We start from the raw sequence: 27,671 nt of genomic DNA, 5'->3' as shown, positions 1-27,671 counted from the left end.
ACTCATTTAGGCTCAGGAGAGCCGCGGCGAAGCAAAAGGCAAGTCACCCATGCCATGAAGGCCGGGGCCTCTTCTGTAAGTAGCGAAATTGTGAAAAGCAGCTCGATATTTGTTTTCTTTCCGGCCTAATACCGCCATTCGAGAATTGGCCTGTTTGATACGCGCTCAATCTCTTTTTCATGGTCACGTGCCGTTTAAATTAGCGGACCAAATATATTCAAAGTCGTGGGTTGTCGAAAGCACACATTCAATATTAAAAATATTAAAAAAAAATATGAACCCCATACTTTGTGGCTTCCACAAAGCTGAAAATACGTTGATTGAAAAGAAAAATTACAGGATGACACTTAAGACTGTTTACGTGTAGGAAGGCGAAAGGCCTTCCTACAAATAATGTTTTTGAGTAGTTTTTTTCTACACGTATTAAAGTTTAGAACGACGTCCTAAAGATCGACACCGAGTGCGGCGTCTAGGACGACCTGTACGACGTCGTCGAGGACGTCGTCAAGGACGGCGTCTGGGACGTGTTCAAGGATTACGTCTAAGACGACGTCTAGGGCGACCTCTAGGACGACGTCGAGAACGACGTCTAGCACGAATTTTAGTACGACCTCTAGGACGACGTCGAAAGGATGGCTAGAGGACGACCTCTAGGATGACACTTAGAGGACAACGTCTAGGACGACCTCAAGGAGGACGCCAAGGGCGGCTTCGTCCTTGAGCATACAATTTACTGGCCCTTGCTTCATGACGTATTCTTATGGCAATCTTTCGGGCTCGACGACGACGCTTTTTCGCGTAATGGGACAAGTAAGGCTTTCGCCTTATAAAGTTTCACACATTACAGGAAATACGCGTACTACGTCATTCTCAACATGGCGACGTATCGCGGGCTGGGCGACGCGATTGCGGCGCACTAGGGAACAATGTTGCGACAGACGTGGGAACGCTACATCGGAACTGTCGTTCGCTGCAGCGGCCAATCGACGTTCAAGCGCAGAACAGGAAAATAATCGCATGACGAACGGTGCATGCCGCGCCGTCGTCGTCGTCGCGGTCTGCTTCGTGCGCTGGAGAAGCGGTGTAGAGGAAAAAATCCCTAGGGAGCGATAGCCACGTGACTTCCGGTAACTGTCTCTTCCTCCACATTTCCCCCTCCTTCTCGGTACGCTTAGTCGGCCATGATTCGCTACGCTCATGTTTCGATTTCAAAGCAATTAAGTTTTGTTTTTTTCTTGGGGGCGGGGGGGTATTAGAATATACGTGACTCTGCAGCAAAATGTTTAATAGGTAGTGTCCTGAGACCATTAAAAATCTCCTAGCAAAAAACTTAAACAATTCTTGGAGGTGTTAGTGTCCATTTAACAACATAATTACGTAGTTGACGCGCTTAACTGAGTATTCCAGTAAAAGTGATTACTTAGTTATGTAGTTCATTTACTCAACTTAGTTAACAACGTCAACAACTAAGGGACAGAGACCTTTGTCAGTTTTTGCAACTTTAGACTCTTGTCTCCTTTTCGGTTGCTACCAAAAATAAAAATAAAGATCAATTCATTTCAAAGACAAGTTAGTTCAATGATTTGACGAAGTATGTAAGTAGCAGTTAAGTAATTAGTTGACGAGCGTGGCTGAGTAGTTTTCGTAGTAGAGGCTGACGTGCTTGACTACCTCTAGTCAGTCGTAGTGAAATAAGTACCTGACGCGCTTAACGAGTTAGCTTGGTAGTCGAGTACTTAGACGTGTTACATCGTTAGGTAGTAACTAAGAGTACTAACTGGTTACCATTCTAACAAAGACGTTTATTGACTACTCAGCTAAGGGGCTGACGTGCTGCCATTCAGGATGTTTAGTTAAGACCGGCGTATGTCCCCTCATCGCATACGGGCGCCTCGCTCGTAGTAGAGAGCCTCTTGACGAGAGGGTCCACCTCGAGCCACGGGAATTGAGGAGCGTTCGCAATTGTATGGCGGATGCTTTCTGCGTAGATTGGTAGCAAATTCGCTGGCACTGCGTCGTCGCGTCGCGATGAAGAAAGCAGACCGACAGGTAGAAACGCTCGACGCTTTCGGCACCGCCTCGCAGCTCCTGCTGCAAACGCGTCCCACGAATCACGTGATCGAGCAGTTGGACCCTCTCCGTAGTGTAGGCGCTCGTTCGCTCGTTGCGCAGTCAGCTGGCGCCCCCGACGGGGAATGACTGTCGCGGCGACTCCGGCCTTCCGCCCCGGTGCCCCGTCACGGGCCCGCTGCCAAGGTAGGGAGGGGGGGGCCCAAGGCGGCGGCTACCGAGGTCGCCATATCCCGGCGGCTGGGGGCGGCCGCCGTTCCTCGGGTCCCTTCGCGGCGTCGTTCCCTGCCGGCCCCCTCGGACGACTCTGTGCGCGCTGCGTGAGGAAGAAGCCGGCCGCCATGCGGAGTCATGATCCGCGTGGGCACCATCGGCAACGCCGGGTCCGAGCTCGGCCCCCACGGAGCCAGGCCGCCGTCGCTGCGCCTCGCCGCCGCCTCGACGCCGTAAGGGTCTGTCCGCCGGGCCCCGTGCCCCCCGCACGCCCTTCCGCGCCCTCGCCGCACGCCCTCGATTGCGCCGCCACGCGCCCGACTCGGGGTCGACGTTCGAGCCTGTGGCCTCGGGGTTCGGACGGAGCGATGTCGGTCCCCTGCCCCGACGCTCTGCGCGACTCTGCGATTGCTGTAGGTAGGACCGACAACCTTAATCACGCGCGCAACAGACCCTTTTCGAAGAGACCATCGAGAAATATTGGCGCCCTTTCTGGGGCGGTGGCTAGGTGGCGCAAGGTGCCGTCTGTTACAAATGGTATAGCCATTAACATCCATCCATCCATGGGGCAACGAAGCGTGTGATTGGATCCGAGTCCTCTCCGAACGTTGATGCAGCCCTCGTGTCCAATACACGCTCGGAGTATTACGATGGCGCGCTCGGATCATTGGCGCAGCAACTACTCGATGGCATGCACTTTTGCATAGGCTCTATTGTGACCACGCTACCGCACATCGGAGTCGAAACAAGCGGGGGCCGAGCCTGAATTGAAGGACAAAATCCAGCCTTCGGTGTTGAGTCAGCGTCAGGTCGATGTGAACATCAGGAACAGTGACATCGTTACGGAAGAGCAACTCATACCCTAGTTACACTGTCGTTTAGCCAACGACAGCTGTTTCAATCGCAATCAGCCGGAGCTACACGGCGACGCCAACTGTCATTGAGCCGCTAACAATCACTGAGTTCAACTGAGCTGGACTAACTCAGTTAACTGAGGGAGTTTCCCCCCTCCTCCCCTTTCGCCCCAATAGAGACAAAGATGGCGCCGTCCGCTGCATCTCAGCCCATGGCCAGCACGAGCGAAGCACTGAATTACTATTGCGGAAGGTTGGGGGAGGTATCTATTAAGTATCGTAGCAGCAAATATTGTCGGAAGAGGTATGATTTGGGGCCAGAGCTTCCGCTAGAACGAAACGATCACGGCACGCCGCGAAAGCCAAAGCTCGGCCAGGGCGGCCATTGTATATGCCGGTATAACTTTCGTTGTGTCTCTCTCGCTTGGATTCGTGTGAAACGTTCTGATTATCGTTTCGTTAGTGTAAAAACCAAAAAGGAAGTTCGTTTTCTTTTGTCGTAAGCGTTTATAATGAATGAAAAGTGTGTGTATAATTCATTCGCATCACTTTTTAAAAAAGGTAATGTGACATCAGTTTTGGTTTCGTTTCGGTTTGCACTGTGTCTTTTGACGCGCATCTCCACTGGGGTTGTTAGGCCTACGTACCGTGCAACACCGGCTAACAACGGACAACTTAGTTGAGCTCAATAACATAGGGGAGATGCCAAGAATCGTTGGCTCAATGACAGTTGAGAGCCCCAGTGTGACTAGCGTACTAACCTGTGCAGTACGACCGCTATAAGCCTGGATATTTTGGATTGCGTCGTGCAGCAAGTTGCCATGACTCGAACTCACGCCGACACTGCGCATATGCGTATTAAAAAGCGACTCGAGTTTTCGCTCACGGCGAATGCGTGTGCTGGCTTTTATTCCCCGCGATGCCGAGCTGTGCGGTCTGCTGTAGAGACGCGAGATTTACGATGCGTAACACTGTTAGCCAGAGTATCGGTATTTTACTTTGAGAAGTATTGGCGGGTCGTTGAATTGGTGCCCCAAATGAACTTAGATGACGGCCTTTCGATTCTAAAAGAAGAGCGGGAAAAAATGGCAACTGCTCGTTTTCAGTAAGAGCGTCGCGCAGTCTACCTCCGAAGAACATTCGAAATCTGCAAATTTCACATCTGCTTCGCTCAAACAATGCGCTTTCTGGAACTTGTAATAAATATATTAGCCTCGTGTTTTGATGAAACCAAGAGGTTCGAATACGTCTTCAAGATACTAGAAACACACTTTTTGTGACCCTTCTTAATATGATTCTAGTGTACTTTCCGCTTTAGCGGAAAGCTGTCCGCGTAGGCCTGGTCTGGCAGCTTTGCTATACATAGATAAAGAATATTTTTACGAGCTATTAGGAAATTTCAAAATGTACTGTAGATATTTTTTCCGTGTTTTGTAAACAGGCAAAAGTGATATATATTAAGGTAATGATCTTAGCCAAGGCAGTTTGGATGTGCGAAGCGGATTCTAAGTTATAAGCCATATATACTAACGCGTCACTACTTGAACGTACCCGAACAACGTGTGTCCGAGACCAGTGCTCTTCCCTCCATGCTTCGTACTCCATGCGACGTTAAGACGGTCTTTGAGGTGCCTTCGTTTATCTCTGCCCCAGGCAGACTTAATTGTACGTATGCCGTACAATTACAAGTGATAGCATTACTCGTAGTTGATTATTTTTGGCTAATTTTGTGCTCCTTTGATTACATTTATTACGAAATAATCTCAAGAATAATCTGATTACCTTCGGAAGCAGTAAAAGCACTTGTAACCGTTTCTATATTCTTCTCCCCTTTCTAACAGTGCCCTTTTTTTCTAGAAGTTTCCTACCGAGAAACTGTCGAACGATGTGTCTCCGACAAGGGGGGGCGTCCTGTCGTCTGCCAAAATTGGTGGATTGCAAAGATACGTAGATTGCATTTCGGTGATTCTAATACAATAAAGTATACAGTAGGAAGGCTCATTTCCAATGCGCCAGAAAACATTTGTGTTATGAAAATGTGAAGTCATCGGAAATGTAAGGGTTTCTTCTTTTCAAATAACTATATATGACTTTTGAATTCTAGTATTCCAGTCATCTAACGGAGTACTTTTTAACCGAGAGTAATTGTAATCGTAATCGATTGCTTTTATTGAGTAGGGCGTACACGAGTGGGTGCGGGTGACCGACTTGGTTGAAGCGGGGCTCCACCCGAGCCTGGAACGACGCGTTATCGGCCTCGCGAACGAAGGAGCAAACCACTCGGATGTAGGCGGAAAGGTGAAGAGAGGGTGGGGCGATAGGACGTTCTGCTTTGTCGGACTTGTGAACGCTCGCAGACGAAGAGGGGCTCTCAAAGAACACTTCGAGGAGGACTCGCGGCCCTGCAGAGAAGTGCGGATCCGTTTCTCACACAACGGCGTCCTGCGTCATCCCGCTGCTCCCACGATGAGACCCCGAAGCAGACCGTTAATTCTGTCCCTTCTTTGTACAATCCGCATCTCGCCCCGTAGAGTTTCTATGTGTTCAGACGCTCGAAAGATGTTGTGCTAACAAAATCTTTACGAGCAAGAAGGAAGGCAATTTACTGCTAAACCTCCCCCCCCCCCCCCCCCCCCCGAAAAAAAAAAAATACTTTGCGATGACTCGAGAAGTATTTACCAAATTATATTTTTAGTTGGAACGACCTTCGAATATAGAATCGGGGCGCTGGTGCGGCGTTCGATGCTGCCAATCGCGTTACCGTGAAGTTATTTCGGATTAGCGGAGGGTGCGGGGAAGGGGGAGGTGTTGCTTGGGTGGACAATTTTAGCGCTTCCAGCCGCGTATCCTTGTGCGGTGCGTAAGTGTTACGACGGGGCAACTTCCCGGAGAGGGGAGGAGCGCACGCGTGCGCAGTTGTAACCGGAAGTCGAAGCTCGCAACTTCACGCGTGCATAAACGTACCTTTGAGCAACGTTCCTGGATCTGTCAGTTGAAAAGCTCCACGCAGGAGCGCGTCATTCGAAAACAATCCTTCTCTGTTGCCCGCTCCTGAGCGGGTGTAGGGGCGGATAGCGATCCTATAGCGGAGAAAGGCCATTTCCGAACGACGCTCCCTTTGCGCAAAATTTATGTTCGCCATAAATAAAAAAAAAAAAACCCTAAATAGTTTTTTTTTATTTTTTTATTTTATTTTTTTATTGCAGGCAGTGTGCGTCTAACTTTCCACCGGTTCCGTCGCTTCCGTTCAAATGGGCTGGGCTGATAACGTAACGAGCGCCGCCCAGCGGACGTCCTAGGAAAACGACGCCATGCGTTCTAGGAAGATTGTCAACTGACTTTGATCTACAGCGTGTCACAAAAAGAAAAAAAAAAGTGCTTTCATTGAAACATTTGCACTACGTTTATTCTCCACCCAAAATGTAGCGCTAGCGATGCGAACCAGGTGTTAAAATGTAAAAACTACCATTATCTCATATAAGAGTTACGTCCTTTTCTGCCAATTTTAATAAGAAAAGTAACTGGCGCCATTCAGTTCTATGTACTTCAGAGCTCCGTCGCCGGGATTTTCTCATTAAAAAGTTCAGCAAATCACTTGTAAGTATACTTGCTCTTAGAACAAAAAAAAAAAAAAATGGAAAGTTTTGCGCACAATTTATGCGCGGCGGGAAGTAGTTCTTGCAGGATTAGATTGACGAAGGAAGAAACGATCGAACATAAAGCTAACCTAGGCGCCTACGTGTATCTTAATTCATTACATCAAAGGGGAAATTAGTATTGTTCCGCGAGGTGCCGGACTTTTTTTTAATATACTGCGATTCTTAAGGGGATTACGAGCCGTAACTTTTGTAAAAGCTAACGGCTAATTATGAAACTTTGGCACCTGGTTTGGACCGATGTGTAGTTTATTCACGCAATAAAAAAAATACAGTATTTTTTTTTTTGTGGGTGGGGGAAACATATTGTCGTAAGGTTGCCTTTGATGCCACAGAACTATAGAGTGACCCCCTCTAGCCAGTGTAATAGTAGAAGGTTGTCCAGAAACGGGCTTCTGGCCGATTCCATTTTCAGCGATCGTGCGCATATACTGCAGGCGCGTACTTTGCTCGCTTTCCTGATGCGCGTATCCTAGGAAGATCGCACGCTGGGCTGGAATTGAGTAAACATTGCAACTTCCATAAAAGCGTTGCAGGGAGGGCTCATGTCTGTGTCAATACGCTTCGCATTAGCAATTCTTTTTTTTTTTTAACAGGATACGTTCTTTGGCTATTCGTTCGGCATTTTGTGAAACCTGGTAATAGCGTCATCCCCACGCGCGCAGAAGGCGGGTTCAGATGATCTAAGAGAGGCGGCTGATTGGTCGGGCGAGCCCGTAGCTTCCACGGATCTCTCGGCTTAGGGGTGGGCAGAGTATTGGCGATGGATGGATGGATGAATACGGCTGAGCCCTTTGGATCGGGCGGTAGCTTACGCCACCTAGCCGGCGACTCCACCGAAATAGACGCCATCTAGCGGCTAGAGCAGAAAGTTGTGGCGGCAGGTTCGCTCGCCGGGCTTCTCGAGCCAATCATATACTATTCCCAGTGCCTGGCGGTTTAAAGACGAAGCCGTCAAAGTATAGGTTACGAAACACGCGATGAAAATCGGCGATAGATCGCGTCTCTGAATCTAACGTGAACCGCGTCTGAGCAAAAATCGCGTCTAGTCGCGCCGCTGAGCGGCGTAACCATGGCAACTGTCGCTGACAATGTGACGAAGCGGTGCGGCATTGGGCTATGGGATAGCGTCTGTGGTGGTTGCTATAGTTGCGTCGCAAGGCGGCGGCAATACGACACAAGGTTTGCTCATATGTGTGTTGCTCTTTATGCGTAGGCGGGATAAGCGCTCGCACTATAGACCCCTTCAAAAATTACGCCTTCCTATGGTGTACCGAAAAATACTGCAAAGTGACAAAAGAGACCATTCAAATAGCAAGTCTATCAATTGTATGCAGTCTCTTGGAAGTGAATATTATATCAATATTGCCAGCTTCATAAAGGTGTTCTTTTTTTCTTTCTTTTTTTTTTGCACGGTATTTTTTTTTTTTTTGTATTTTTAGATCAACTGTAAAGCCTCATTCACACTCGCGGTTGAACCGCAATCTCGAAGCGGTTCCGAACGCGGTTGCTCAAAGACTCAGTGCAGTTTCACGCGCATTTGGTAATGAAAACGAGCGGATGCTTGCGATTCGAACGCCAGTATGAATGAAGCGTAGTTTTAACTAAGGACTACAAAGGCACGTTTGGAAACAAGGAGCACGGGCCATCTCGCGCTCGGAGCCCTAGCTCCACGGAGCTTCCGTCCACGAGCAAATGCTGTCTGCGTACGGCGGGACAGGTGCAGGAGACTCCTGTCCGCTCGCTTCTGGGCCTGCCTGTCGGAGCGCACCCCTGGCACACTGTCCCACTCGGGTTGGCGTGACTTAAGCGTGACTCACCTGGCCCGAGCCGTCGGTCGCTGGCGAGTGCCTGCGGGCGCTTTCCGCAAGGTCATCTGGCCAGGCTGGTGGCTGCAGTACCCGGGGTTGAGGAGCTTCGGCTGGCCCCGAGGAGGGAGAGACGGGAGCAGAACACTGGCAAATCACTCACATCGGTGATGGTCCGGAGAGGGATAACGGAAAGTGAGCGACACCAGAGCGAAGAAAGAATGCGGACAATAGGTTGGGCGTGTTCGTTTGGCCGCGATGGTTTCTAGTTGTTCGAGTGCTCGTTAACTTCATTTGTTTTCGTACATTGCGCGACACCGGTTTTTTTCTTTTTTTTTTTTTTGCGAATTGAAAGACTGGGTACAGACCTTGCAAGTGATATTTTCTTGCTCGTTTGCGCGTATTATATCCTTCTTCGGTGGTATGGTACCATGGATACAACCGGTGTCCGCGTCCATGCCCCACCGTTCCGAAGCGGCCGAAATGCATAGGACCTTTTCCTCTAGGTTATTAGAATACCTCAATGGGTCTTGCGTACAAACCGACAGTGACGCCCCCTTCGGCGTCTGCTTTCTTTCTGACATTCGCTGCCCGCAGAAAGGAGCGCGCTAAGGGGAGAAGCTTACCCGAAGGTTAGTCATTTTTACGCTGGAAAGTGCCATTATCATCGTGAGGTTGTTTTTTTTAATGGAGGACGTGTCATATGTACGGCAACTAACCGTTTTCGGTTTCACACTCTTCAACAAGAAAACGCTCCCGCAGCACTCTTCAATTTCTGCCCGAGAAAGAGCTGCTCCAGTCGGTCCGAGTTACTCCCGTGTGCATCACAGCGAGCGATGAGAGTGACGCCAGCGATGGCTCTACCCTTAGCACGCGCTAAACGAGCGAACTCTGGGCCATCAGTGTTCCTTCCAAACGAGCGCGCTCTATTTATTAATTCCTTTTATATTTTATTTTTGCTTCTTGGTTTTTTTTTGCGTAGGACTGTTCACGAAGAACGCGCTCCCCTTTCTACTTTCCCGCTCAGTTATGTCTGGTTCTCGGAGCTTTGTTGCTGGGGTTACCGCGGCGCCAGAAACGGCGGCGCTGAAATCCCATTTAGCTCGACGATGCGTCACACTCTGCCACAATAATGGGAGAAAAGGGCAATTTCTTTTTCTTAAATCTAGTAACGTATCTACATTCTTAGAAATGAGGCATTCGGTTCACATAAGTTTTCAGCCAGATTTTTTTTTTTTTTTTAAATACTGCGCAGAGCTTCGCACATCTTTAAATGACAAAATTGTCGGCTCATTACCGGATGATTTGGGAGTGCACATATGGCGCCTGTACACAACAAAGTGTCCAAGGTGAGTGTAATAAATTACACACCGATTTCCCTTGTGTTTATACACATAGAACGCGTTCTGTTTTGACACATCGCCCTTACAAAAAAAAAAAAATGAAAGCAGTTTCAAGTGAAAGTGTAAAGGATTCACTCAGTATACCGGCGTTGAGTCTCAACGGAAACTCAATCGTTTTTTTTTTCTTTTGAGTCCTTATTGAACCTTTACAGGTTATTGGCCACTGCGTTTAATTGTATTTTTAGCAATTGTATTGAAAGGGGCGATGCAACAATCTTTGTACTTTGCGCAAATACCGCTTAAAACGGATCCCTGACGTTAATGACCTATGAAACACGCGTTCGTTTTACACCCCACGTTGTTTTGTGTTCGTCCTCTTCTGTGTTCCCGAATCTCGGGTTTTATTACCATCAATACAAGTTCCAGAAAAAAAATTAAAGAAAAACGAGCACCGTTCACCCCCTCAACTCGCAGGCAGAAGAAGCGGCCACGTGATCTTGAGCCGATTATATGCCGCCAGTGTTGATCATAGCCACGCGCTGGGTTTGGCAAAGCACAGGACACGCGCTGAGTTTCAGACATTGTTGTGGCTCGGCTATTGTCGTCGTTGCAGCGATTGGACACGGGCCACTACCCGAATGCATGTCGAGGCATCGATTGTCACGAGCCCAGATCGAATGTGTACGCAGTCTTCGCGTCCACTGTGTGAGCAACATTTGAATATCGTCCCCGCAAAGCTCGATGACGCATTCCCGGGGATCGTACTGTTGCCATTGTCCCCACAGCTCCCTCATCAAATTTCGCGAAGGAACAAAAGGCGGCTTTGGAAGGGAAGACTGAAAAAAAAGCTCCGCTTTCGTACTTTGAATTTTGCCGCGACGAAGACGCTTCTTGGTCAGTGGTGTTGCGTTCGAGTATTCTTGGGTCCCCCTAGTGCCAAGAAGCTGGTGTAAAGTAAGATATATTCCTATCCTGTTAACCATGTTGAATTAACCTGAGACTGGGGTAGAGAAGAAACATCAAAAACGTAGACGGGACAGAAAATAGACAGGACGACGTCTCAAACTCAGCTAACTCATTTATTTAGTCCACCTCCTTATATAGTCTCAATCTCAAGGTCATCTCCACCAACACAAAAGGACAAAGTTATACAGATCAAGCGCCACAGCCTTCATTACACAATGCAAGAACGTTCTTGCATTGTGTGAGGGCGCGTTCATTGCCGTGTGTGTGCGTGTTATGCACGCGTACTTTCTGACTGGCGGCAACTGCGAGCGAGCGCTGGCAGGACTGTGATTTAGTACGCGTAGATTGTGATTTTTGTAAAGAGTGGAAACATGCGTACATCACACAAAAGACAGTCTGCGTACGGATTCGAACGTGAGTCGCGATGAGACCCGTGCTTCGAATGCCGCGTGACAATGAGCTCAAGGAGAAACTTGGCACGCGGCATTTGAACCAAGGATATTGCGGTGACTCGTTTTTGCAGGCTGTCTCTTGTATGATACGTGATCACCGGCCTTACGGGCGCGTTATTGAAATGACAAAGGAGTCAAGATGGCATTCATCGGTTCATCGACGAAAACATTTCTATTTAATTTGTTTATGCAGTATCGATTATAAAACCACTTGCAATTGATAGTTGGTCTTTTTTTGTTCCATAAAAGTGCTCAGTCAGCGCGCCAATGTCCGCGCCCACGCCGTGGCTGCCTCCATTCATGTAACCGAGTTGGCAATCGAGGCCGGGGCGTGCCAGATGGGGGCCCCTGCCGCATCGCAATCGATACCAACGACGCCAGCTCCGCGTCCAGATTTTTTCCGTGATCGTTTTATAAACAGCCACGCTGCGGCTCTCGGCAACGCGCAGAGACCCCCGAGCGAGACGCGCCAAAGGGCCACCCCCGTGAGGGCTGTCCTCGTCGTTACCGGGGACGTCTGCGTTCTGTCAAGATCGGCTGGCTCTGGACTCAATGTCCGTGACGAAAGGAAACAGGAAACGACGTATGTGTGGACTCGGATGTCCGTGTTGATGGAACCACCAAACGATATGTGGGTTTCCATTTCAGCAACTCGATGCCGCGTAGTGACGCGCGCGCATTCATGCCAGGATTTTGACGGACGCGTTGACGGGGCTTGTCTTCCCCGTCAGGTGACTACTGCACTCTACCTTTCGCTGCCGCACAAACGCCGTCTCCACCCCGCATCGTGTCTGAACCTTCTCGGTTTCGACTTTCTTTCTTCTTCTCCATTTTATTTACGATGAACCTTTCACCGAGCTCAAAGGGGATGTGCCCTGCGATTGTCCATCGTACTTTTTTTTTTAACCATGCAATTTTTTTTAACTGTGTACTTAATTTTTTTTTTATCAATACCCGAACAATTCAATTATAGATCGAGGGAAACGTATGGACCTTCGTTCCGGTTCGGTCGTATACAGTCTCGAGCCCATGATATATGCGGGGTCGTTTGTGGAAAAGGATAGCGTCGCGAAGTGTCTCTCTTGGGTGACTCAGAAGCGAAGCTTGACTGAGCGAACGCTAAACTGGGAGCGTGTAACGACTTGGGAGGGTGAACGAGGGGACCTCCTGGAATCGGGGACCGGCATCGGCCGTCTCTGCCGAGGAGGAGGGGCGCTCGCGGGAAGGGGAGCGGACCGGCGTTCCTCATTTACCTCGCCCCGTACTCCTCGGAACATCATTTGGCGAGTCGGTTCTCGCTGCCTGTCCGGCTAACGTGGCTAATGGCACGCGCGAGTTTCCGCTCCCTGACTCTCTTCTTCGCATTTCGCTTTCTTGCCTGCGCCGGCAGAGACGTTCGTTTTTTTTTTTGTTTTTGTTTTATGAATTCAGCGGTGCGCCTCACTGCGTCGACAATAGTCTAAAGACTTTGAAACGTTTCAGGCGGAGCGTGTGACTGCTTTGTCGCATTAGTTGCCGGGCTTGTAAGGCGGAAAATAAAATGGAGACGTGCTTACGGTTGTTTCGTCGAAGCGTCGACGAAGACTGGCTTCTTTGGCAGATACGGTCTTTCCGAGCGCTGGCTGGATAAAGGACTCGAAAACGTTTGAGTAATCTACAAACCATCGGTGTGTGGGTGTCCGTTTAGGCTGCGCTGAAGCTTGTCAGTCATGGAAAAGTTACGACTTGTTCCTCCGCTGTAGATGAGCCGTTTGACCTTCTGCTGTAAACTCCCGCCAGTGTTTCGGGCGTATGCAGATGCCACCGCGGAGATTTACTTGACGTACGGCCCTCCCCGCAGTCAACGCTGCTCGGCTTACTCTCACGAGCTGTCTTATCTCAAAGAACTAGCGCGAAAGGGTCGCGATCGTTTCCTATGCGCGAGGGAGCCGTATCTTCAAATAGGCTAATAAGTAAAGGCCCTGAATTTGCTATATGGTTTTCCTCCTGAGAAAGGCGCAATGCTTTCCTCTGAGGTGTGTAGCCGGCACTTGGCTGAGGACTTGTAACCGAGTGGCAGTGGCCCCCAAAGCGCCATGCTTTCCGCGAACCGTCGTGACACGCGTTCCGGTTTCCGCCGCCGTGCTACAGGGTTTCTGGACGCTCACGGGGAAACGCCGGGAACCTGCAGCATCTCGTTATTTCGGGGCAGCGCCCGGCGCGGGGCCCTCCGCCGCCTCGCGCGCTCCGATATTCTTAGCGGCCGCTTGTCACTTGGGGTCTCCCTCCTCCGTCATTCCGCGACCCCTCGCCCACTGCCGTGCTTAGACTCCAGGCCACCGTAGCCACGCCACTTCCTGGACTGGCCCTTTGAGAGAGAGACAATATGCACTATAATAGTAAAAATTGGGTATTTCGTGAGATTTTTTTTTCGAGGAAGATTTAATGGTGACGGGACACTATCCAGTCATTTTCTCTGTCTTTCCTTCTCTTTTTCTTTGCGAAATTGTGTATTTCCTGAGAAAAACGACTCAGGATGGAAACTAGAGGACCTCCTCCAGGGACTGTAACGTCAGATAGTATCAGGTCGAGGGGGAGCAATCACTCCCCTCAAATATAAGCGAGCTTTCCTTTTAATATGTATAGATAACTTCGTTTTAGCTGTTTCCGTGGTCTAACTTGGTGGATTTTATTTTATTTATTTATTTTAGTTATTTATTAAGGAATACTAATATCTCCACTAAGTGAACGATTGTACGAGTGCTTACAAAAATAATAAGATAAAAATGCAATGGCGTACTAATAGAAAAAGCTAACTAAAGAGCAACTCCGTCGCCTCTACAAAATGATCAAAATGCGCTGGAGTGACCGTATGGTAAGTTAAATCGTTCCAGTCTTGAATTGCCCGGGGGAGGAAAGAGCGTATAAAACGATCGTCCTTGAACTTGTATTCTTTTATGCTCGACAACGGTTTAACCCTGAGTACCGGACCATGAGAGGTTTTAGATAATTAGAACTATCGATGTGTAGGGAGCGATTAATGATATTGTGAAGAGTTTTTAATCTATCAATTTTAGCTCTTGCTCGTAACTTCAGAAGCTTAGTTCTTCAAATTATATCAGTGGATGATGATCTGGCGATAAAAGTATTAAAAAATAAACCGAGAAACAAATTTTTCAATACTTTGTAGTCTATTAACTTTATGCTGCTCGGTTTACAAATCGTTTGAGTAGAACCTGAGTCGCGAAACATTTTGCCAAAGGGGCAAAATGTTTCGCGGTCTTGAGGGTCGGAATATAAATAAGTAAATAAATACATAATCCTAGGGAAGTTCTTAAATTAAAAAAAAAGTAAAATATAGCATAAAATAAAAAAAGAAACTAAAGCGGATGAATACATATACTTCATTTTGAATCCAATATTTAGCAGTGTATGACATTACACAATTATTGGGAGCCAGAAAACTCACCAGGCATGAATTAAAGTTGGCATCTTTACGCAAGGAAAAAGATTAACGAGAATGATGGAACTGACGTTCACGATATGCAATTGATACAACACGAGACACTAAGCACACTCACTACACATGGGAATGCGAAAGAATTTTAACATACGTAGTTACACAGATATAAAACAAGAGAGCTAAGAATGCTGATGCTGGGGATGGGCACGTTTAATTAATATGACGAGAAGACACGCCTTACGATAGACACTTTTCTCTCGTTTTTACTGCGTATCTTAGTTTAGAGGGAAGGTGCGCGTTTCTGCTCCGTTTCTTTAAGCCGGGATCGCACTGCTTACGCATTATACAAAAGGCAGTCTGCATACAGATTCGAACGGGAGTCACCGCGAGACCCGTGCACTTCGAATGCCGCATGCCAGTGAGTTCAAGGAAGAAACTTTGCACACGACATTCAAAACACGTATATTCACATTCTGCATCATATACACAGTCTGCCAACTTGTGTTTACAGACTGTGCATGATGCATGAGCTGTGTGACCCCGTGCTTTACGCGCGCTTATTTTTTGCGCCGGTAGCAGCGAGCATGCTGGAAGCGGGCCGTGGGCCGGGCTTCATTGCAAGGACTGTGACCAGCCACGGGCCGGCCGGAAGTCCCCCGGGGGCAGGACTTGGCCCACGGGCCGGGGCTTGGAGACCCCGAGTCTAGAAATAAATTAAATTAAATTAGGATTTTTTTTTTGTTTACATGGCATAGTCATCACAGCTGTTTTATCGTAATTTATTCAAATTTTCCATTTTTAGTCCAGGCTCGAATAGCAGTTTTCCAGTGCTTCCTGTAATTTAATAGTCTCGTTGTTATACATCTTTTGTTCTATACGTATGATACAGTCACCTGAGAACAACCCAAGCGAAACGTTAATGTGAGTCGTTAGGTCATTTATGTGAACCAAGACAAAAGGGGTCCATTCGCAGAGCCTTGAGGTACGCCTAATGTGACGGGAGGCTTGTAGGAGTTAGCTTTGCTGTAATGAACACGTAGTTTATCTTTTATTAGTTAGGCAGTTGTCCCATTTAGAACTGGGAGTTCTCTAATTATGTTGTAAAGTTTCGTTCAGACTTTTGGGGTCACATACTTTATCAAATACTTAGCAAACTCAAACTATTACGTCGGCGTGATCCCTCTTAATAATTTCTTCAGTCAATTTGTGGATGATTTCAATGAGCTGGGTTATGGTGGAGAGTGACTGTAAAGCTATGCACATTTTTTTAAAAATGAGAGTATTCTTATATAAGTGAGATGAAATATCTTTAAAAATCGTTTGCTCTAATAATTTAGATATGATTGGGCCCGAAGTTATATTATCTGTTTCAGACTTCGTCCTTGCGTAACTGAATTATTTTGCTCTCTTCCATCTGCCAATTAAGACTGCGTGCTCGAGAGAGTCTCTAAAAAAGACGTGTAAATATTTGGATGCCCATTTCGTGTAAGGTTGTGTATCATATTCCGGACCGCATTTTTGTTTACTATGAAATGTATTCAGTAGTCAATTAAACATGCATTATTGAGTTACAGTCAGTCCGATCCACTTTGTTCGCTTGAAAACTTGGAACCATATATCATCGTTATCAGTAAATGCTGATTTAAAAACAAATTAAGCTCATTCGCATATAATAACTTTCCATAAACGACACCAGAAACTTTCGGGGCGAATTTATTACGAAACAACGAAGTGCAAAATATGTTGTCTTTAGGGGTGTGCGAAAACTGAAATTTCAACTCAAATCAAATTCGAATTGATTAGAGCCGATTTGCGGCTAAAAATGTCGAATGTCGAGCCGAATACGAATACCAAACATTTTATTCCCAATGTTCGAAAGACAACAACAAAATCACATTGATTAGAAAAAGACAAGCCGAACGTGCCTATTCTCGTGCTTGCTGAACGAAGAAAAACTGCACGAATAAAAACGGTCTTAAGAGTCAACCTTTGTTTTTTTTTTTTTTTTTTTTTTTTTTCACGTGGAGCAAGCATCTGGGATCTAATGATCAATCAGTTGTGAGATTTTTTTTTTGTCGCGCATCTGGAATTTTGGTTGCACGGCGCCCCCACCTATTTGCGGTCAGATTGATGGGCACCTCGGCCTAGATCCTAGATAAAAATCACTCTTAAACGACAAACTTAAGACACAGTTGACGCGGACACGCATCGTTCTGCATGAATGAAGATATATGGCTGCCAGAGCCGTTTATAAGGAGAGAGTTTGGCCGATGGGCGGAGCTTGTTGGCCGCTAGAACCAGCGGATTTCGCGATAACACAATATGGCGTTACTTCTTTGTCTTGTTCATTCCTGTGAAATCGCGTAGAGTTCCTATGAGTCAGATCCACAATATGGCGGACGGAAGTAGTCATCCCCCGGTTGTCAGACTACGCTGCTGTGGTTGTCAGACTGCCAAAATCTCCTTAAGAAGGCCAAACTCTCTCAGTATAAACGGCTCTGATGGCTGCCTGTATCGGGTGACGTCTAGCGTCATTATAAAGCCATATGTGGCACCTTTCTTGACGCAGCGGGGAGCGACAGGGGAAGAGAACGGTTCAGTTTTGGCTGTTATTTGTATTTTGATAATAAGTAGTCGTATTATGGACGCAACAAGACGACGTAGGTTTATAGTGCACAGAGCTGTCTGCAGGTGACGCGAGGTACTTGAATTCAAAATGCTGATATCCGTGATTTACGGGTTTTTGTCGAGCGCATCCAAGAAGCTGCAGGAGCTTGACTACTGCGTCTCAGGAATACAGGAAACAAACTACAGTAATTTATGTCGAAATGATTTGTTATTCGAGGCTTTTGAATGAAGACTTAATTTAGATCGAAAACAGTCTAAGAAGACTATTTCACATTATGAACAGCGTTCCTGGATATACCATTATTTTTTACAGCAGTAGTGATGCTCGGTGTGCGGAATTATTCGGCAACTCGCACATAAGGAATCCGAGCAATCAATATTCGATTTGAATTCGAAAATCAAAATTTCGCACTCATCTAGTTTTATTTTTTAATAAAATTTTGTTTTTAAGCTGGAAATTTTGTTAAGAAAAAAAAGCTTGTGAGAAGAAACGGGAAAAGATAGTCTGTGCGTATTGTCGACGAAAAATGAAAATACAGTTTGATTTCCGAACTGTCTGTGTGCGCGCAGAGCCAACAACGAAAAAAAACGTGGTAAGTACACGTGTCCTGTTTTTGGCGGTTACTGTTGACGCAATTCGACGTAATTCCTCGACGTTAATCGGGGAATAAGTTTCCCACCGAAGCGCCTTGAACATAAGTGAAAGACATCCACGGTTCGCAAAAATAATGTGCCCGCCATTCGTTTCATCCCTAAATGCAGAGCTAATCGCGCATCGTCGGAACGGCATCGTTACCGTGACCATCGCATACACTTAAATGAGTGTCTCTTGTGTGAACAGTCGCTCGACAACGAACTCCGGTGATTTGAAGACAGACACGGATCCCGTGTCTTCCATTTTCGGCGCCTGAATCGCCACTTTTTCGCGCATGGTCGAGGGCTGTGGTCTCTCCTCGTGGTGTTTCCGGCAATCGTTCGAGGACTTCCTTTCCGTACGGAACGGGGAAGCGGGCTCTCAACACGATAAAGCAGCGCACAAAACACAGAGGAAGAAAAAAGAGTATTGACTCCCAACTGATTTACTTTGAAGTGATCTGACCTAGTTGGTACTTCAACGGGCCCTCGTTTGATGACTGTGCTGCCTCCTCTAGTCTCGGTTTCGCTCTGTGCGAGCTCAGGGTGCCCAACTCGCACGTACTCGGTGTCGCGGTTCTGCTCCCGGGCAGCGAAAGGTGCTCGGCCGGCGTGCTCAGCAGAGACGTACTCTGTCGCAGGTCCCTACCCAAGTTGAGCAGCGAGGACGCAACGGGCGGCTGCGAGGCGGCCCTCAGCGGTGCGGGCCTGGTGTCGCCGTCTGGAGGCGCGGGCGGCGGCGGTGGCAACTTCGAGCCCATCCCACACGAGCACGACCTGTGCGAGCGGGTCGTGATCAACGTGAGCGGCCTGCGGTTCGAGACGCAGCTGCGCACCCTGCACCAGTTCCCGGACACGCTGCTGGGCGACCCCGGGCGTCGGCTGCGCTACTTCGACCCGCTGCGCAACGAGTACTTCTTCGACCGGAACCGGCCGAGCTTCGACGCCATCCTGTACTACTACCAGAGCGGCGGGCGTCTGCGCAGGCCCGTCAACGTGCCGCTGGACGTGTTTGCCGAGGAGATCAAGTTCTACGAGCTGGGCGAAGGGACGTTCAACAAATTCCGCGAGGACGAGGGCTTCATCAAGGAGGAGGAGCGTCCGCTGCCCGGGCGCGACCTTCAACGACGCGTGTGGCTCCTCTTCGAGTACCCGGAGTCGTCGCAGGCGGCGCGCGTGGTGGCCATCGTGTCGGTGGTGGTCATCCTGCTGTCCATCGTCATCTTCTGCCTGGAGACGCTGCCGGAGTTCAAGCACTACCGCATGTATCCGGCGGGCAACAACATGACGAGAGTGGTGGAGGACGAAGTGCCCAAGCTCACCGAGCCGTTCTTCCTCATCGAGACGTGCTGCATCGTGTGGTTCACCTTCGAGCTATTCGTGCGCTTCTGCGCCTGCCCGTGCAAGATTGCCTTCTTCAAGGACGTGATGAACAGCATCGACCTTGTGGCTATCATCCCGTACTTCATCACGCTGGGCACGGTGATCGCCCGCGAGCGCGAGGGCCCGGGCTTTCTGCCCCCAGACAAGAGCTCGAACCAGGCCATGAGCCTGGCCATCCTGCGAGTGATCCGCCTGGTGCGTGTGTTCCGCATCTTCAAGCTATCGCGCCACTCCAAGGGGCTCCAGATCCTGGGGCGCACGCTGCGGGCCAGCATGCGCGAGCTGGGGCTCCTCATCTTCTTCCTCTTCATCGGCGTGATTCTGTTCTCGTCGGCCGTGTACTATGCCGAGGCGGACTCGGACCGCTCCTACTTCAAGAGCATCCCGGACGCCTTCTGGTGGGCCGTGGTCACCATGACCACCGTGGGCTACGGGGACATGCGCCCCGTCGGCGTCTGGGGCAAGATCGTCGGCTCGCTGTGCGCCATCGCGGGCGTGCTAACCATCGCGCTGCCCGTGCCGGTCATCGTGTCCAACTTCAACTACTTCTACCACCGGGAGACCGACCAGGAGGAGATGCAGTCGCAGAGCTTCAACCACGTCACTAGCTGCCCCTACCTGCCCGGCACCGTGGTGGCCGCCAAGCTGAAAGGGGACTCGGACTCGGCAGACTCCGACGTGCTCGAGCTCGACGACGACGCCGTCGCGGCGGCCGCCCTGTTCGCCAACCCGGCGCCCGGCCAGGCCAACGGCGCTGCCTCGCTCGAGACCGACGTCTGACCAGGGCCGCGCCACGCGACAGGGGCACGCGCTGTCCCGAGCCTGCTCCACGGGCGCCCGCCGGGCCGTTGCTGCCGCCGCCCGACCACGGCCGCCATCAGGGCCGCGCCGGCCCACAGGTGAGAGCACGCGGAGATGCTCCTTTTTATGGGAGTGCCTCCTTCAACTCAGTCTCCAGCATGCACCAAAATACAGCCCTCGGAAGACGGCATCCGGGGACGAACAGAACCAAAGCGGGCACTTCGCAAAGACATAAAATAAAGAATAATTGTCACCGAAATCGTTGTGCACATGGTCGCTGAAGTGCGGTGCAGCGGACAGACGAGGAATCTTACCGAGGCTCGCCTTGCACGCACTCGCACGAACTCGTCTACCAGGCAACGGCGCTGTCCCGCCAGGCGGTCCTCCACAGCACTGACGTCCAGCTGGAGGCATAGGCTGGTCTCACATTCCGAGGAATTGCTTCTCAAAGTACATGTTGGCCAACACGTACGTTTGTACTCGGTCGTAATTGCGCCGTTCTGTGGCCGATGGCCGCTTTGCGTGCTTGGCGTCCCGCTCGAATTGTAGCCGAAGTTGCCGAGAGAGCCTATAAGAGAAGGAACAACTCAAATCATGGATAGTGCTTGCAATTTAATAACGGATGCCTCCTACGCACGCAGATTGGTCGCATGTTCGCATGCGTTGCACTGTCGAGTAACAAGGACAAAAGTGCTTGAAAACGCTTTCGTCACCACCTCTTAGCTTCTTATTCCAGATGCGGGCCATGAACGGCTCGAACCCGATAGAGCAGTTGGAAACAATCTGACATCTAGGCGCACTAAGTTTCCTCTCTTCGTCCGTTTCGCTAGACGCCTTCGCCTGCTTAGCGACCCACTTCCTTTGTAGCCGAAATGGACGCTCTTCGTCCGTTTCGTGAGAGATCCTCGCCTTCTTGGTGTCCCGATCGCGTTGCAGCACAAGTTGCCGTTTTTTGGTCCGTTTGACTGGTCTTCTTGTTGCTTCTTGCCTCTCAAGCTTGACGCGAACGCATCTCACGTTGTTCTGAAGTTTCCTCGGCCCGTCGCTGTCGCTCTTGCACGTCGGTGGAACGGTTGCCACATCTGGAAAAGCTCCTTTCCCGCGGAGTGGAGGTGCTGCGGATCACGTGTTCTCTCCGCTACAGCCAAGGGCGGCTTCGTTGGTTACGGTCATGAGGATAGTCACAAAAGTGCAGAGGGTTCGCTCGGAGATTTATAGTATCCGGGCGTCGAAACGGCCGAGATGTCATCACTCCACAGGACCGCGTGTGTATCAAGGTCCTCACGCGGGACAAGATGGTGGCAAAGCTCCGTTCGAAGCCAAGAGTTCGGACCAGAAGATCGATTCTCGCATGCTCTATGGCGTCGTGACCCCTCCCTTTTTGTTTCTGGTTTTATTTCACGCATTTGGCGTTTGCGATAGTGTTTCTATTGTATGCATAATCTAATGAACCCGTCGAGACAGAAGCTCTCCGTTATGCAGGGATTTCACAGCTTCCAGCTGATTCTCGAAAGGGGTCTAAATTAGTGACACTACGAGTAATCTTGTCCAATCTGCGGCCCGCGTTTGCCTTCGGCGCGTGACGTAGTATACGGCCTGCCTGCCAAGTATGTGCGCGCATAGATCTCAAGCACCGTTCAGGACGCCACGCCCGTGCTTGTAGCTTCTGCTTAGCCCGCACATAAAGGGAACGAAGCTACCGGGTGTATAAGATCCTTTTACTGTTTACAAGCATAAACCGCTGCTTGCGTCCCAAGCGACTTCCGGTCGTTTTGTCTTTGCTAGCCTGTCGAACTTACTTATGTGACCACAGTGCTGCAAGCATAAATGCTACACGGACGACAAACTTCGAGATTTAGCGAGGGCCTTCGGCTGTACGATTTAACGTCTTGGATTAGACAGGTTAGTTTGCAAGAATAATCAAAAAGAATTGACCAGATCTCGCGCTTCTTGGTTCTTTTGGCGTTTGCCTGGACAATTGGTGGTTTAATGTTTCATCGACGTTTTAAGCGGCGGTGTTGGGGCGGGCTTTGTTCATTCTTTTCATAAACCGGAAGTTCGCTGCGACGTCAAAGACTGGAGCACCGCCTGGCGGCGTTTGCAAAGAAAAAGGGTGGTACTTGCGGGACGCCGTATTTTTGGACGTTGTTTGCACCGCATGCTCAGAACTAGCTCCCATTTATCGTCTTCCAAGAACAACGATCCTGGTTCGTGTGTAAAGGGGTATTCACACGGGGGAGAAATCCCGGGGATTTCTCCCCGGCACGCGCACCCCACGACGAAAACGTTAGGCTTTGCGATGTGCAAAAGCCTCGCGTTTTCATCTCGTGATGCGCGCGTGCCGGGGAGAAATCCCCGGGATTTCTCCCTCGTGTGAATACCCCTTAATGAATGTTGAACGTGCATCCGCGTGTATCCCTCGCAGGCAGTGAGGCCAAAGCCACGGTGGCCAAAGCTAAGGATACCCGTGCGCTCGCGGACCTTGAGCACCGATCAAAGGTGTGCACGCGCAGTGTTCGCTTCTTCTGAAATGCCAGAAAAAGTTGTCCAATGTTGATCATAGCCACGCGCTGGGGTTGGCGAAGCACAGGACACGCGCTGAGTTCCAGACATTGTTAGGGTTCCGCTATTGGCGTCACTGCCGCGATTGGACATGGGTTATAAAAGCAGCTCTCACCACTAAAAATGCTACTCCAGCAATATTTGCTGCTACGAGTGTTTCTAAATGGCTCCTCCATCATTCTGAGACAGTAATCGTGTCGTCAACGCTTGCAGTGGCGGAGCGTGGGCGCCGCCATATGAAACACAGGGCCCCGGTACGCCGTGGTATCACGGTAAAGCGTTTCCACGGTAACGCGTTTCAGGCACGTGACGCCGGTACGAATCGAGCATGTGCAGTAAAACCCACGGTAACAGTAGTACGGTAACGCTTTTCCTAAAGTTCCTAATGCCTGCCCAATCGCCGGTTGAGGGGTATTCACGCTGGATATCAGTGTTATCAAACGCATTTAGCGGTCGCACTCTAGACCACAGGGCTCGGTGCGCGCTGACGAGTGTAGAAAAATGGAGGTGTACATGGAGACGGTACTACGCGATTATAGCGGCAGCGCTGTTAGATGCACAAAACAACGAACTGCATCTTGCTAAAAGAAGACTTTCGCCGCCTTCGCTCATAGATGGCGGCAGCCTTTCCACTCTGGTGGAGAAGGAACACCAGCGGAGCTGTACAATGAAAAGTAATGGCCGGCCGCAAGTCGGCAAGCCAAAGTGGAAAGGCTGCCGCCATCTATGAGCAAAGGCGGCAACCAGATGCGTGGCTTGCCGCCGTCGCTCATAGATGGCGGTAGGTGTCCAGAGTTCGGTGTCTTCATTTCTTTGCGGGGGACACGATCCCTGGGGAGACTAGCCCTTAGCAGCACTGCTGTAAAAGATGTTTCTTGCCTCGAATGGGTGGATGCAACACAGAGGATGTGAAATTAAAAACCAGTTGTATGAGGGCGGCTTGAGGACGGCATTGACGAATATCGAAGACTCCTTCGGGTTCCTCGGACGATATGTGCAACCTGTGCCTCCTGTATACTTTCTGTGCCTGGCTAAACGCCCTCGAGGAGCCGTCGGCGCACCACTCGTTGCGACCGCTAGAGGGCGCTATGTTAACAGGTTTAATATCATCATCATTATTTGGCGGCATTAGCGTCGTCTGCTTTGGCGCGCGGTTTGGCCGGTTTGTGCTCGGCGTTCGGTGTGGTCTGCGTTCGCTTCGCTACAAAAGCTCGTTGAAACGGCCTACTGTTGTGTGCCCCGATGCAGATCGGACGAAAAGAAGAAGCTGGATGGTTATCTTTTCATGAACTCACCGCTGATATTCATCTAAAAGAAAGTGGCTCGCTGTCATCCGTCGAGACAACTAGGAGCCAAATCTGACGTCCACTTACGCCCGAATTCAATGAAAAATAAATCCCGAAAATACAGGATCATTTGCCTTCGGGGTAGAGCGACACTGGGGTATTTCTAGAGCGTAGCTCTCACGTAATTGCTCGCTAGTAAACCAACGGTCGTCGCACATTACCCCAAAGACGAGGTAAACATGGAAGAAACGGAAGTATTTCTCTCCCCCTCTCATGGCGGCCGGTAGTGTCACGAAAACCCCAAAAAAAAAACATGTACAGACCCCTTCAAAAATTACGCCCTCTTATTGTCGATCTGAAAGTACTGCAAAGCAGGGCCGTACCCAGAAAAAAATTTCGGGGGGGGGGGGGGGGGGGGGGGGTTTCGGAGACAACGGCGGCCATTTTGAAAGTGTCTATTGTCTTGTTTTCGCCTATGAATCATGTGCATCGGTGGCATATAATGGAGAGTTACAGCAACCAAAGAACCGGTCCCGGTTTGGTACCCGGTAGCCGACCGGCGCCACTGCGCGTGCGCAGAGGTGAAGATTGAAATCGGCTGGCTGCCAGTGCACCGACCAGGGCCGTACCCAGAAAAAAATTTCGCGGGGGGTCAGAACCCCCTAACCCCCCTCCTGGTTACGGCCCTGCTGCAAAGTAACGTGCTGATGATGTCTTCTCCTTTGGCCTTTCGCTGCAATGGTCCCGCTCTTGAAGCTGCATCTACCCCTTTCGCGCCATCCAGAACAAATCCAATCCAATTCATTACACTCTAGCCGGGGCAACGTGGGCCCGAAAAGAGGTCCCTGAACGCGGCCATCCCGCTGCGCGTGCGCCGTAGGGGACTCTGCGTCGTTATCCCTTCATTTGGTGGGATTTCAATTGGCGCGCTGCTCCTGTTTGCTTTCGCGGAGCCGCCCCCGATCCGGGTTTGGAGTCGGCGGGGCGAACAACCCGGGAGCTCCGGTCGATAGGGAATGACGTCAATGTGACGTCATCAGGGACCCAGAAGCGACGCTGACACAACCGCGCTGGCCGCCCTCCTGACCGGGAAAGGCGCGCGCTTTTTTGGTTGGCATTATTTATGCGTTTCGTACACTTACTTTTTTTTTTTTTTTAAGGCATTGCGTTGTGTTTGTTTTTGTTCCGCTTTTGTTTTTGACCGGGTTCCATTTCTTTTCTTCTGTTTGTCCTACTGACGTGATTGCCGAAGCGCGACTTGAGATTCGACTGGCGGCGACATCGGCGGCTTCCACCAAGTTCTCCGCTCATCGGAGTTCAGTGACCTTTCCATTTCTTGACTGATTCACTGTTTTCTTTGTTCGTGTAGCCTCGCTTCGGATGATGTTAAAATTAAACATACGTACTAAGCCATCAAGCAGTCCTTGCATAGCTGTCATTCATCTCACCAAGTAGAAACATTTTAAAATATTTCCTATACATTTGTTTTCGTGCGGACAAAGGGCAAGGAAGCCAACCGATCCATTTCTGGGCACAAATGATGGAAATGATATCACTTTGATCTTGTACTTCTGAAAAGATATATTAATTTATGGGTGTTTAGACTTTGCGTGGTAGGTGAATCATGTTAGAGCCACGCAAAAACGAAGTCAAAATCCGCGCTTCCTCGTCGCCATTGCGCAAAGTAGAAAGGGCGCTTCGCGTGGGTTGTGCCACGTACGGTCCTTCCTTTTCGGGTTTTATATTTTTCAAAAATCGGGGGGTAAACATTGGGCGTGATGATCATGCAATTAATGCAAAGGTGCAAACGAGCTGGACAAGAATGACGAAAATAATCCCTGGGGAATAGGTACAAGGGACAAACACAGCTAGGTGACTGGTGCGGGACCAAAAAAAATCCGCCTGGTCCTGGTGTGTGACTGGTGGCAGCTGATAGAACCCGTTTGCTCTACTGACATGTAACTCCTGGTTAGCTCAGTTGGTAGAGCTCTCCACTGGAAATGAAGAGGTCCCTGGCTCGATACCAGGACCAGGCGGACTTTTACGGTCGCGCACCAGTCACCTAGCTGTTTTTAAGAAAACTTGTTTGTCCTTTGCCCCCTTATTCTTCTTCACCGGGGGATTATTTTCGTAAACAAATTGGGCGTTTTATTGGAAGCTGGTAATCGGGAAGAAGTCGTGTTTTTCGACAAAATTAATCTGGAATTCGAATTTTTAAGGTTATATTTAGACAGATATAAGGATAATTAAAGTTAAAAGGCATTGATCGGTTTCAAAAAATATATTTTTTTTAATTAAGTCATTAAATTACACAAAATAGCATCGAAACATGGTATAAGAGCTTACTTAGGCTTTTTGGTTTTTCATAATCCTTTTTTTTTTTTTTACATGTTCTTCTGTATGTGCATCGTCTCTGTAGCCATCCTAGACCTGTCTCATTTCGGACATATCTGAATTGAGATAACGTTTTTTCGCCATCACAGCTTACACGTACTTTTGCAACGCACAGCACTAGCATTTCAGTTCGGCAGGAACAAAATATGTGCCGTTTCTTTTGAAACAAAGTCTTGAGAGTAGTTTGTCATCTTTCTTTTTTTTTCGCTGGTTGAAACGGAAATAAAACAGAGGCAAAAACATACTTCACAATAGTCATAAAAACGACATTTTGGGCTCATATAAATATCACTGCAGTTAAGTGAAGCCGACAGAATCTACGTTCGTTTCCAAGGTCTGGAGCTAGCGCTTGTGTTTCTACCAAACCTCTACTTTTTTTTAAATATTTTCGGAGCAAAAATAATTTCGACAGTTGTGAAATTCACTTTCCGAATTTGTGGAAAAATCGGGTTTAACCAGATTTTCAAGAAACAAGTTTGGAGTGTAAATATTGGGAAATATCGGGTTTTGCCAAAAGGCGACGGACTCCAGTCGTGCATTACCACTGCGGCAGTCTTTCCACGCGCACCGGATAGGTGGAAGCGTCCTTCGGTCGTGTCCGGCCGTGGCTGGAGACTTCGGGGGGCGGCGGCCGACCTTACCGGGTCTTTCGGTCCTCCGTCGAACCAGGACGATATGGAACGTGGCAAACTTTTAGACAAAAACAGAAGGGGGAAAAGCCGGTCATTCTTCCTCGTTGATGGTCTAACGCATGGAGGTAGCAAGAAAAGGAGGCGACATACCGGCTCAAGCCAGCCAAACGACAAAATCCCAAGTGAAGACGGAAGTAGATGTCGCGATCGGTGGGAACAGACCAGAGGAAAAATGGACGGATGGGTGGATGTTAATGGCTATACCCTTTGTAACGGGCGGTAGCTTGGGCCATCTAGCTTAAGTCTAAAAAGACAATCATATGATTCCTTCCACCCTTCTAAGCCAATTTTCTCCCCCTATCACCAAGCAGTGTGGGATATTACCAGGATGACCTTTGGGGAATCGGGCAAAAAAAAAAAAACACTAAAAACATCACCCCCTCCCTCTTCCCCCGGTGAGGGACTCGCCGATGTTCCTCTGGTCAAACCTTGTCGCGTTACCCCAGCACCGGATCCGCTGGGAGACAGGGTTGAGACTTTTGGGGCGG

General features: G+C 49.2%; 1 protein-coding gene across 1 annotated transcript in view; it reads left to right on the top strand.

Annotated features, from left to right (window-relative positions):
- The window catches only part of LOC8035886 (potassium voltage-gated channel protein Shaker), a 117,715-nt gene extending 97,487 nt beyond the window's left edge, over nucleotides 1-20,228 (top strand). Inside the window, exon 2 of the mRNA XM_042286467.1 lies at nucleotides 18,707-20,228. Within this exon, the coding sequence (XP_042142401.1) occupies nucleotides 18,707-20,228 (1,522 nt within the window). The remainder of the gene's footprint in view (nucleotides 1-18,706) is intronic.
- Nucleotides 20,229-27,671: the final 7,443 nt, after the last annotated feature.

The sequence above is a fragment of the Ixodes scapularis genome, unplaced genomic scaffold (genome assembly GCF_016920785.2).
Source record: "Ixodes scapularis isolate PalLabHiFi unplaced genomic scaffold, ASM1692078v2 PGA_scaffold7__128_contigs__length_106722199, whole genome shotgun sequence".
Classification (NCBI taxonomy): domain Eukaryota; kingdom Metazoa; phylum Arthropoda; class Arachnida; order Ixodida; family Ixodidae; genus Ixodes; species Ixodes scapularis.
Note: the sequence above shows the minus strand (reverse complement) of the source record. Positions and strands in the feature narration are given on the sequence as shown.